This window comes from Uloborus diversus, chromosome 1 (assembly GCF_026930045.1).
Source record: "Uloborus diversus isolate 005 chromosome 1, Udiv.v.3.1, whole genome shotgun sequence".
Taxonomy (NCBI): domain Eukaryota; kingdom Metazoa; phylum Arthropoda; class Arachnida; order Araneae; family Uloboridae; genus Uloborus; species Uloborus diversus.
In genome coordinates this window covers 56,347,681-56,361,413 of record NC_072731.1, presented here as the reverse complement: position 1 = coordinate 56,361,413, position 13,733 = coordinate 56,347,681, and the positions used below count along the sequence as shown (strand labels likewise).

Sequence of the window (13,733 nt, the reverse complement as noted above, 5' to 3'; positions counted from 1 at the left end):
ATTCATAGGCTGTCCCCCAAACTGTTCGATCTGCCAGTGAACACATCTGCACAGGCATCCAGTCCAGCCAGCTCATAAGGAATAGGCATGGTTAGGTCTAGATAAAGTCTTCATGCTCTGCATCAACCGCATCAAACACCTGTTGGATACAGAAACAGCAAAGTCCCACTTTAAAACCAGGATTGTGGAGTCGGAGTCAGACTGATTTTGGGGTAAAGGAGTCAGAGTTGCTAGAAAATAGGTGGACTCCGACTCTGGGCTTCTTTTTTTCTTTAATATTCACTGACTCTCCTAGCATTTGAATCACATCCATCATACATTACATCTATAAAGGCCTACTAATAAGAAAATAACTTAGATTGGCAACAAGCTGGCTTGATTGTTTATCAAACATCCTGTAATAGTTACCTGCACCATCCCCTAGTTTGCTTCTTTTTAAAAAACTTTCTTCAACCAATATCAACTGACAGCAAACAGTATTGTTGCCTAGCATTTTCTAAAAAATCACTTTGAAATTAAAACAATTACTCAATTTTTACTTCGATCTCAATTATAAAATAGTAAAAAAAATTTATCCTTTGAGTAAGAATCTACAGACAGTATCTATAAGCTTGATTCTCACTATAAAATGTGAAATAAAATAAGAATTTGATTTCTTGCTTACAGCACTCAATAATTGCAGTTAATCTTAAAATCTTATCAAAAAAATTAAAAATTGAGGAAAGAAGAAATATAGGTATAGTAAAAGCTATTTGTACAAAGCTGTATACTGTCGCATTTTGTGTAAAATTTACCCCAGATGTGCAGGTACCCGGCCATTTTCTGCAATATAGTGCCTTATTTTCGTTGAAATTTTTTAGATGAAATATTATTCAAGATTTATACAAATACAAAAGTGATGACCAGCAACAGGCTCTGGGCCCAGCTAGACTGGTCCTAGTCAATTTACAATCCCCATCAATCAATGGCCCTCTTAAAACTATCTACTCCCTTGCTCATTACCACCTCTTCCGGTAAGCTGTTCCAAGGTTCCACTACCCTGCTAAAATAATAATTTTTCCTAATATCCATGTTAGACATATTTAAATAGCTCAAAACAATGACCCCTTGTCCTGTTTTCAGTGCTAAACTTCAGCCCCGTAACATCTTTCATTTTAATAAATTTAAATAACTGAATCATGTCCCCTCGGTCTTTTCTTTGCTCAAGACTACATTTTTAGCCTTCTAAGCCTGGAATCATAGTCTAAGTGAGAAAGTCCATTTATTAGCCTTGTAGCCCGTCTTTGAACCCTTTCCAATACATTAATATCTTAAGATAAGGAGCCCAAAACTGAACAGCATACTCCAAATGAGGTCTTACCAAACTTCTATATAAGGGCAGAAGAACTTCTTTAGATTTGTTTGAAATAGATCTATTGATAAACCCAAGCATCTTATTGGCTTTACTAGCAATGCTGCACTGTTGGCTAAACTTTAAATCCTGACTTATTAAGACGTAGTGATGTAAAATACCCGGGTATTTATTTTTAGGGGTAAATACCCAGGGTAAATACCCAAAATGGGTAAATACCCGGGTATTTATTTCAAAAATTTATATTCATCTAAAATACTTTTCTGTGTGTATTCCATTATGTATATATACAACCAACCATATACAAAACAATAAATTTTTGCCCAAAAATTGTACTTTGATCACATATTTAAAGAATTATTGTGTGAAACAGCTTAGCAATCTAATATGATATTCACATTAAATGTGTTGGATATGCCTAATCAATGTTGATAGCCAAATTTCAGATATAAAAAGCCATTCTACAAAAAGAAAAAAGCTTAACTGGTTACAAAAAAAAAAGCAAACATCAATTTTTTAAGGTCCTACTCTTTTATAACTTAGTAATATGTCCCTGCATGACATCAAAATGTAACGAAATGTCGCTCAATTTATTATTACAATTTATTTACCTATATCTTATGCAGAAATTTCCTCCAAACTTAGTTCAATTGTTCAGGTTTATTCTGTAGCACACACACACATATATATACACACACACATAATATACATAAACATTTAAAATTCATTTAAAATTTTTAATCTTTTATTTTAGGGTTTATGTTTAAAAAAGATAATAGTCACTTTTAATACTACCTAAAAATTTTTTGCAAAATGCGCAATTACTAGGGGATTTACCCTGCCTTCGGATAAAACCCAAAAAAATATTAACCTTCCCACCCTACAGGGGAGCAAATGCAAATGAGCAAGGCAATAGAAAAGAAAATTTTGCTTTTTTTTTTTTTTTTTTGTTTATTAATGCGAAAACTGTTTCTATATTTTCCATGATATCACTTAAATATCAATAAAATAAATAACACCATAGTTTCTTAATAACTTCTCAGTTTATTCTTCCAAACATCCCTCATGCTTCCTTTTTTTTTTTTTTTTCATTTTGGATATGACTAACCTAGATTGTGATTTTGAAATTCTGAAGTTCATAATGAATTGCTTATACTTCTCCAATTATGACATTGAAAAGAAAGGTTCTTTGGTTCACGATATGTTTCTTTCATGATTTCATCAAGTCTTCCAATAAAAAATATTATAAACTGTGTAATACATATGTATATATCAGTTTTACCAATTATTTCATATTTAGATTTAAAAAAAAACCTCATTCGCTTTTTTGCATTTTTTATTAAATACCCAGTTTTTGGGTATTTACCCAGGCCTTGGGTAAATACCCGGGTAAATACCCAAAAAATATTTACCTACCCGCTGGGTATTTACCCGATCCACATCACTATTAAGACGCCAAGATCAGTAACTTTTTCTGCCACACTTATTTCCATGCCCTAAATGTAGCACTTGACATTTCCCAACATTAACAGCCATACTCCATTTATCAGCCCACTCCCTAATATGATCTAGATCCTCTTGCAGCTGATTTTCTTGTTCTTCATTTTCTAGTCCCCATAACTTTGACATCATCAGCAAAAAATTCATGTTCCCAGAAATATTTTTGTGAATATCATTCATAAAAACAATGAACAAAACAGGACCTAATACTGATCCTTGAGGAACCCCGCTTAAAACCTCACTCCAATTCGAATAATTTCCCCTTACAACTACCCTTTGTTTCCATCCGGTCAGCCAGTTTTTTACTCAAATGAAAGTTTTCCCTCCTATTCCTATATCAGCTAATTTACTAAGTAGAGCAACATGCGGTACCTTATCGAAAGCTTTTTGAAAATCAATGTTAACAACATCTATTGGCTTCTTATTGTCCAAAGCCATGGTAACTTTGTCATAGAAATGTAATAAATTAGTTGCACAAGATTTACCTTTTCTGAAACCGTACTGAAAACTAGTCAATAGATTATTAGTCTCTAGAAAATTATTAGGGAAATTTTTCAGAACTAAAGTACAGTCGGACCTCCATATATCGAAGTAGCAAATTGCCGGAAAAAAAATTCGATATATAGAAACGATCTTATTTTATCCTAAAAATCTCCTAAAACATTAAAATTAAAGCTAATTTCCGCGTATGAAACCTAATTTATACGAGCATCGGATTAAATGAAAGTTAATAATTAAAAAAAATAACAGAAATTACATTTTTGCACCTTCATACATCTTCATTCTTCGGCAATTCAACTTGATCTGCAACATTAGGGGATTTTCGTTTAACAAATCCAGAGAAAAGTAAAAAATTAATCTACTTAACTTGGATTATTTTTACTGCAGCTAAAACGACTAGGAACGATAATCAACAGACAAAAGGGATGACTTGAAACTGATTTTACAATGTTACTGGTTACAACTAAGATATTTGAAATAAACATGAGGAAATTTAAGAATTCTAGAATGAAACAACGACTTATCTGCACACCCCTCAACCCCAGATTCCTTATGAGTTTCGTAGCAACCTTTAGTGAACATAATTTTCTCCCCTAACCTTTTTTTTTCATGAGACAAACAGTCTAAAGAGGAAAAAAAATCTACGAATGTCTCGAAAAAAAAATCTATATATAGAGATTTTTTCGATATATAGAAAATTTCGATGTATGGAAGTTCGACTGTATTAATATTTTTTATAAAATCTAAAATTAATTTGTGGTGCATTCAGCAGATGGGTGTCACTTGGGGGGAGGACACACTCCCCCCCCTTCAAGGAAGGTTTTTATTGACCAAAAATCTTTTGTTCTCTCAAGTTACTGCTTTCATAAATTGAAAGCACATGATTTGATCAATATCTATTCATTACACATTAAAGGGGAGCAAATTAATCCTTTTAATTTTTCTTTAAAAATGGAAATTTCAAGTAATACTACTTTTAAAATCGCAACTATTTTAATATTTTATTTTTAAACTGAATTTCCAACATTGTATACATGGGATAACGTAGGTAACGGACAATGTAAATTCGGAGTTCCACTGTACAATGTAAAACCAGTATAAGCAGAGCGAGAATCTAGTGCGTAGTCAAAACTATGTTAAAAAAGTTTAGCATTATGATTTGATATTAGAGTATAATTTTTGGCAACTACAAGGTTGCCATGCTACAAGGAACTTAAAATGATTACAGGTAAATCAAAAATCAGGGAAAACCCAGGGAATTTTGAAAATATCTTTACAAATCTGGAAAGCGTGAGAAATTTTACTTTTTTTTATTTAATTGAATGGCAAAAGTCAGTGACCAAATGTATAAGCTAGACCAAAAAAATATTTAAAAAATAAAAAGCATATAAATAAGGAAAAATATCATAAAAGCAAAAATTATTTTTTGTTTTATTTGACAAGCATCTTGAATTTTATTCTAATTTAATTTAGAGAGCATCATCAAAATTTGTTTTTTTACTTAACTTATAATTTTTTTTTACCTTATAAGGTTCAATTTACGAATGAATGAATAGTATAAATATTCAATCAGCTTGCTATTTCTGTTTTAATGAATTCTTCTCCTCCCCACTTATTTTAATTTCTCTTTTTCCCCCTTTAATAATAATATCAAGATATTAATGTTTTTATACAAATGTCAGTGCTTGACTTGTTTGTTATGCTGCATATTCATTCAGGATCACAGGAAATTATTTTCCTGGAATTGAGTGGTAACCCTGAACTTAATATCTTATTGCTTCATGATTGTCATTGGGGTACAGTCAAACTTGGATGTTGTGCCAATGTCGGATCCCATTGTGTTGTAGCGTCATGTCGAGTTTGGCAATATATCGCACTGTAAAGTGTATGATTGCATAAAAATTTGAAACACTAAAAAATATGATCAAATTAAAGCATTTTCTTACCGTACGAGTCCAAAAAGGGGAAAAAAAAGTAGAGAGATTTCTAAACTTTTCTAATATGAGAAAATATTCCATCACTTTTCTATTAAACGCAGATCTCAACTAAGTAAGTAAGTTTCTAACTGCATTCTTTGTATATTCAGACTTCATGTTCTCTTCTACATTCTAAGGTTCTGCTTTATATGAATTAGAACGTAAATCGGGAATTGCTAACCCAATAATATTGACATGAGTCATATCTTTCAAAGCTGAAACTGATTTGTTGGTATTAATGTATTAAGAGGATGTTGCAAAACAGTCAGAGAATCTCTTTCAGTTCTGCATAAATTTGGACTCATATGTTTTTCACCTTCCACTAAAATTTCATGTCTTCAACAATTCACAAAACTTTCTGGATTAATTTTGTCTTTCATTCCGCAAATGCTTTAGCTAAAAGAGTTGAAAAAGGTAATTAAAAGCAAGCTCTGGTGTGAGATATGCAGTTTAATGTTAGCAAAGCAATTGACTCTCTTCTGTTCAACTGCTGATTGTGTTTCAGAGACCACAAGTTTATTGCTAACAAACTCTCCACAGGGCATTTTCGCCTGAAAACATTTTCAAGTCTATAGCTTTAATAGCCGGTAGTGCTTATTACACTCATTAATACTGAAGAGGAAAAGGAATAGTATTCAGAATTAAGTGATAGTTAGCTTAGTGTAAAAAGTCAGTTTTTTGAAAAAAAATTTCTCCTGAGCAAAGTATGTTGGCATTATAACTAGTTCTGGCACCTTAACAAATAGATTACATTAAAATTCCCATATAGAAGATTTATTTAGACACAATATGGCGATATAACAGGACTGGCGTTTCAAAGGGTGGACACTAAATCGGGGTTTGACCCTATTTTACTGTATTAGTTGGTCAAATCTCACTTTATGATATTTTACTATGAGCAATGAACCTTCCCCTCTCAGTGGTGGACTCATAATTTTGCAATTGCAAGGGTCCCCAGGACATAAAGGGCCCTGAAGGGGTTCAGAAAGGCACATGAAGAAAGGTTTTCCTAGTTCTATTCATATCTTAGGTGCCTCCAAAAATGCATTGCGATGAGCCCTCAAACCTGTCAATTCATTCCTCTCCCGTCGTCAATCACCACATGAATAAAAATTCATATCTATTTGCCTGCAGTTTGCACCTTGAAGTCGACAGAAAATTTGATAGTGAAGAAAGGAGAAATTATATATATTTTAACAACCTCACTTATCTTCCATTCCCGATTTACTTTTGAAACTTTAGTTACGAATGAAGTTTGCCGCTGACCCCCTGCTGAGAAATAGCAGGCCCCCCAGGGGTTCGCAGACCACAACTTGGGAAGCCTTGGTTTAAAGTATTGCAAATAACAAGTAGGAAAGCATTTTATTTTTAACTGGAAAAAAGTTCTGAAAATGGATTTGATATTTCATTAATTGTTAGATTTCAAAATTGTCTTTTTCTGTTGTAGGTGTATTCATAACAGATTCCTTGAAGCAGGCTTTTGGAAATGAAGCTATTAAATTACTTGTGAATGTTGAAGAAAGTGACTATGAAAAAGGTCGTTCTATTCTCATCCAAAATTTACATCTGTAACTGTGAATAAGTTTTTTTTACAAAGCATAAGTTTGTTATATTTCTTGAGATATGATGTTTGGTTTTTCAACTTATCAGCTTTGTAAATTTGCGATAATTGCATATGTTGTATTTTTTGAGTTTATCTAAAAAGATTTATATATAACTGAGGAAATTGTTTCAATGTATTTTGAAAGTTTATCTCAATTTCTACATATTTTCATTGATTTCTTCTATTAAGTTTTGGGTCTTCATGAAGATGGTTTCAGTCTGGTGACAACATGCTTAGTACATTGTTCTGATGATCAAAAGAAATATTTTCATTTTTAAATCTTTGTGATACAGATGTTATCTCCTATTGTGAATTGGTTTACAATGTTTCTATATTTTTGACTTATCATTTCCATCAATTATCACAATTTAATCTGTCTCAAAATGTTGATTTTGTTACTTAATTTTCATTTATTGTCTAAAAGTAAGGAATAAAAAATACTTAGCTTAATTTGTTGAACATAGTCTACCTCAGGAATTAAAAAATATTGAGATAGATGTAATTCACTCTTTCATCTCTTTGTTATTGTTGTGCATTCAAATGTCATTGTAGATTTCTAGTAAAATATGTCCCTTGAAATTGTTAACGAATTATACAATATATCTGGATACCTCTTTACTTGATTGCCTACTTCAAAATAACTCACTACCTCAATTAATTTCAGAATTGCCAATTCATGCCTTATTGCATGTTTTATTTTTATTAGTTTCATTTTTAATGATAGAATGAAATTGCAAAATGCAGTGAATTATTTTTGAAACATTTGACAGCTAAAAACAAAAATTACTTTTGTCTTAATTATGGCAAGTTCAAAATAATTTATAGCGTTAAAGTTGGAGCTGTTGTAGTTAAGTGTTTTTAGCTCATGAAGTAACTAATGAGTTTTCTATGTTTTTGAACTCAAGAATTAATGTGCCATTCTTTACTCTAATTTGAGTAACATTGAGCTTTTAATTACTTGCTATTTAATTATCCGACAAGTAATTTATTAACAGAAGTTGTTATGAAATAATATCTGCACATCTCTAATTTTTAAAGTGGAAAAAAAAAGGCAAACTGGGTTTCTTTAAAACATGGAAAACATTGAAAAGAGTGACTTTATCAACCAATGCAAAATGTTCTGATCAAATAAAAATGACAAAAGCTCATGCTAAAGGTATCTATAACTATTCGAATCTGCATATGTTTCTGTTTTCGGTGACAGCTTTAAACTTTTGAATATCAATAAGCATGTCCCACTTTGTTTGTGGATTTTTTTAAAAGTTGTTGCTCAAGAATTACAAATGTAATGGTAAATAATTCTGTAAATTGTTTAATAAATTGACTAATAATATTTTTTAAACTTGGAAAGTAACAAAATCATCTGCTGTTAGTATCACAGGGTTAACATGCAACATTTCTTGTACATTTAATTACATTGAAGAAAACAATTTTGTGAATAATTTTCAAAATTAGTTAAAATTAGTTTGAAGCTTCTGGTCAATTCCCCCCTTCCCCCTTTAAATGTAAATTGTAATTAAAAATAGACTCATAAAAGAACTGAATAATTGAATCAGCAATCAAGTACAAAGTAAAAGTATAGCAATTGGGCGCCAACTTTCAAACAAAGAACATTTTGTCCTCAGAAGTAACTTAAAATTTTGGTTGAAAAAATAATACAATCGGACCTTAATTTAACGAAATCATAGGCACCGAAACTTTTATAGGTAAAATCGGGGTGCGAAAAAATTTTCATTCGTCTTATCTGAAAGCCCTATTAAGCAGCTGCATAAAAAAAGCCGTAGTTAGAAAGTGTACACTTTTTATTCAGCATTCCATGACTTCTTACACACTAGATAATTTGAAATTTTAAAGTACTGAGTAATAGGTGTTTGACAATTTCCTTGATAATTGACTTGAAATAGTTCTCTTTCAACTCTATGGAGAGAAAAAAAATTACTGTGTCATTTATAGCCAGCTGCAGAAGATATGATTTTACAGTTTCCAGGCCATGTAAAGCATTGGAAAAAGTAACTGTTAATTGGAGTATAATAATCACTATTCATTGGTTGCCCTCTTGCCCGTCAAGCATTTCTAATTTCAGAAAAGGTCTTTTTCTACTTCGGACAAGATGGATGTATCATTTGGAAAACAATCCAGTATTTCCAAACTCAAATTAACAAAAAAAGAAAAAAATCGGCTGTTAAAATAATTTGTTAATTTGGGGTTTATTATTCGTTAAATTGGGGGTTTTTGCCTTCATTTTACTCGGGGGGGGGAGAGAAAAATTTGCTAAATCACGAAATTCGTTAAATAGAGGTTCTTTAAATTGGGGTCCGACTGTACTTCTATAAGTTAATGCAAAATTTTAGGCATAAAAAAATCTTGATGCATTTTTTATGACCTATCATTGAGTTATAGTTTTATTTTTAGTTTGATAACTAAATATTATAAAACTCATTACTCTTTTCCTTTTCTTCTGGAATATGTAAATACCGTAAAATCCCTCTAATGCGGACACTAACAGGACATATTTTTTGTCCGCAGTAGAGGGGTGTCCTCAGGAGAGAGGTTTAATAATATTATTTGCATTTGAACTGGGGAATTAAAAAGATTGTCAGCATAAGAGGGGTGTCCGTTAGGAGGGGTTTTACTGTATGTGCAAGATATAAAACCCTTTCCTTATTCTAAAAGCTTGAAAAAATGGTTCCAGGTTTACTGGTTTGGGGGTCCTTTGTCTATCACTGGATCATGTAAAACATTTATGTGTGCTTTTTTTTATTTAAGGAACACAGGCTTCGGAGACTCTCCCACACATTTGCCTTGGAGTTGTAATTTTAAAAGCGCAGTTTTAGTATACAGGGTTCGTACGGGTCATGAAAATCCTTGAAAGTCATGGGAAAAAAATAAACTAATTTCATACCTGGAAAAGTCATGGAAAACAAATATTTTCATAAAAAGTCGTGGAAATTTATTTAAAGTCATGGAAAAATATCTTGGGTAGTAAGAAAGTAACAATAGTTAAAATAGCGCTAAAAATACTGTGTGATTTAGTAATATTGCACGTAAATTGAACAATCTCAAAAACAAACCAGAGTTTTGTAATCCGATTTCATCTGCTTCTGTAACAGCCGATTTTTTTAAATATGATTTTCCTTCTGAGGCATAACTAACTTTGAATTCACCATTATTTTCAGCACTTCTTATATTTTGTATTCTGGAGTAGTGAACTTACACATTCTTGATTTTGCCACGCCCCCTAAAAAAGTGTTGTTCAATTGCATCAGAGTTTGTTTCAACTACTTGTAAAAGATCATTATTAAACTTATCAGAGTTTATCTCAACATTTTGAAGGCTTTAGAAAATGAAAACTTTAGTCATGCAATAAAACACAGAGGTAGGGGAATTCTAATACTCTAAAACAGTGGTGCCCAACATGCAGTTCGTAAAACTGATCCTTGTGGCCAGCTGAAATATCTGGTTTAGAAAAATGAATTTACTGAAAAACGTGGCTTTACTTTAGTGAACGAAAATACTGTCAAGTAACATGTATGCTTAGATGTTCCGTTGATACCAAAGGGCACTAAACTAAATTTACTATTAGAATTTTAGTCATGACTCATTCAATTTTTGTCCCATTTATTACTATTCTGCCCTATTTATTAAATGTTTTTCAGACATTTAAACATCAGTTGTATTGCATTCACTATATTTTTACTTTACGTGAATATATATGATAAAGACAAATAAGAATAACTTATTAGTTTCTGTAGTGTGCACTGATAATTTTTCAGTCACTAGTTAGTGGCATTTCACATAAAAGTTTTTATAAAGCCCATTTCCGAAAATTGGCAAGTTTGACATTAAATGCTACTATATTCTTCGTGTAACAAGATCATGAACATTTTTATGAAGTCATGAAAAAGTCTTGGAAAAGTCAGGGAAATTTTTATTCCAGATTGGGTATGAACCCTGAGTATAGTTTTGTCAACGTTTGGAGAATGGGAAGGAGGATCAAGTCTCTCTCCTGGTAATTCTTCGAAGCTAAAGTCTAAAAAATAATGCTAACGTTTGGGCTGTCTTTGTATCTTGAACGAAACTTGTGTTTTTAAACGCAATTTTTGACCATCTTTTGCCCGTACTGTTGAGGCATGGCAAATCCGCCACTCTGAAGAAATTTTTCTTTTCTTTTTTATGTAAATAGTATTTTTGTAGAACTAATTGAAATACTTTAAAAACTACAAAAATATTTCTGATTTTATTATGTGCATTTTTAGCCGTTCAATGTTTAAAATAAGTTTCATAAAAGAAAAATTTGGCAAAAAGTAAACTGAAATGAATTATTTGTCGAAGACCATATTTTAATTTGTATCCACATAAAAAGTGTCTGCTTTGGACTGATTTTTGCACATGCTAAATGCAAGACAATATGTAGAAAATGCCAGTAGATTTTTGTTAATGAAAGAAATTTCTATCTTTATCTATGGGCCAATATTAAAGCTTCTTAACAAACTTCAAAACTTTACTTTCCGAAATTTTGACTCTCTGTAAGAACTGTAAGTAACTTTGAATCAGTTTAGCAACAGTAAAATCAATGTCTTGTTTCTAAGTTCCAAAAAAAAATAAAAACTATATGCATTATTTACAAAACATAACATATGGTACATATATGTAATTGTATTTGTACTTAAAGAGATACGTATGAAATGTTGCTTACAATTTTTTATGAACACAAGTTTTAAATTTTATATTTTTAGCTAGTAAAATTTGGCCAAGAATTTCAACTTTTAAGTATTTGTGTGAGCAATTTATGTGTGCAGGGGTTGGAGTTCTCGTAATTGTCCTAAAGTTCATCATTCTTTTGAACTGTCCTGAAATGTCCTTACATTTTAAACTTTAGCCTCAATTTCCTAAAATTTTTGTTACTCTGTATTTTTACTGTAAAAGAGAAAGTTCTATTTAAATTATTTAACTTTGCGTACTAAATTAATTCAATAGTTTGTATTTCACAATGCTGATTGAAACGCATACATTGTTATGTGTGGTAAAAATTAATTTTCTCATCAAAAACTGCATAGTATCTTGTTACTCTGGTGAATTTGTCACTGTAATCTCAACAGATGAAATGGCAAATGGTAGACCTGAAAGTTTTAATTAAAAGCCAGTTCCCAGTTGACACTTTTAAGCCATTTTTATATTATAAGTAGCAGTCATTTTGTCTATGACCTAAACTATAAGGCAATCATAGTGCACTACACTAAAAGATATGCAGGGGTTATTTTGCTTATGAACTCAGCTACAGTACTTTTCAATTTTACGAGCTTTTTCGGATTTTGGGCGGAATTCCAAATATTTATGTATTTAAGTTTTAAGTACTACAGGACTTCTGCACTTCTTGCGATACAAACTAAGTCTTAGGTATGATATTTCCCCATCCCTTAACTTACTTTCAAAAGTATTGAAATGACTTGTTTTGTTCGTTCATTTTTATTTTTACAAAATATACAAAGGTTTATATTTTATTTTAACAAAATATGAAACCTGGTCTTTTTTGTCTCATTTTAAAGGATTTTTTTCCCTTAAAAAAATGAAATATATTCTAACCTCTTAATTTGTCCATCAATTTATATTTGACATATTTTCCTGGAGGAAATTCTGCAGGAAAAATTGGAAAACAAGGAGAAAAAGAACTATTCATATTTTTATTATATAAGATATTTTTAAGAATCTTTCCAGATTTCCTTTAAAGAAAACAACTTTTTTTTGGAGGGGGGGGGGGGGGGTAAGTCTGTAACAAAGTTAGCAAAAATAAAGCATCTGTTTTTAAAAAATGGTGTTTGTGATGACACTCTTGCATATTTGTCCTATAACTTTATCAAAATTGTGTCCTTTTCTTTCTTCTTTTTTTACATTCAACCTCCAACCCCCGCAGGTTTTCTAATTGTAGTATCTATTTGCATTTGAAGGTATAGAAGCTAATGTAGATTTTTTTTTTTAATACTTAATCAGTCTTTTTATATGATTAGTAAAATAACAGAATTTCTCTAGTATTAAGTATGAAATTGTTGAATACAGTATTTATCACATTATGTTTTTAAATAATTATCTAAAATCACAACATTGTTTATTTAAATATTTATGTTCAATTTTTAAAATTGTATATATTTTATCTGCAAGGAGTTTAAATTAAAAGATTACTAACTATAGGTGGACCTAGCCATTTCCAGTAGGGATTATAATGAAAATTATGTTCTATATTGTATATAAGTGATATATCAGTGGCTTATTAAAAACCTGAATAATTTAGGACTTCTGTGCATTGAATATGAGTATAAGTCGCTATCCCTACCACCAACTAAGTCTGCCTATGTTTGTAACATTCCTCTTTTTCCTGAATAGCTGGGGGAAAGGAAACTTCATTACATCCAAAAATCCAATTACATCCATTTTCATAAAATAGTGTATATTTAAGCTATGATGTGCTCCTGAGCTGAAATTATGAATATCTTATGCAATGAATAATTTAAAGAAATGAATATATTACTGTTCACCTGCGCATTTGTGTTTTGTAATGTATTATGTGAACTGGTTTCTATAAATGACAACGGTTGTATTTTCATAAAATAACGTATTCTTATTGATGGAACGTATCAGTGATGTATTTCTACTATATTACACACTAACTGAACGCTCTGTAAGACATACATCATCCTTCATTTTGCTTTGTTACCAAAGGGGCCATTATTTACCTTTTAGGAAACTTGATTTCTTATTCTATGCATCATAGCATTTTCAAAGTGTTTTGCAACTTAACGTGTTTTAA

General features: G+C 31.0%; 1 protein-coding gene across 1 annotated transcript in view; it reads left to right on the top strand.

Moving 5' to 3' along the window:
- LOC129229807 (death effector domain-containing protein-like) overlaps positions 1-11,539 on the top strand; it is a 41,825-nt gene extending 30,286 nt beyond the window's left edge. Inside the window, exon 4 of the mRNA XM_054864186.1 lies at positions 6,776-11,539. Within this exon, the coding sequence (XP_054720161.1) occupies positions 6,776-6,900 (125 nt within the window). The 3' untranslated portion in view covers positions 6,901-11,539. The remainder of the gene's footprint in view (positions 1-6,775) is intronic.
- Positions 11,540-13,733: the final 2,194 nt, after the last annotated feature.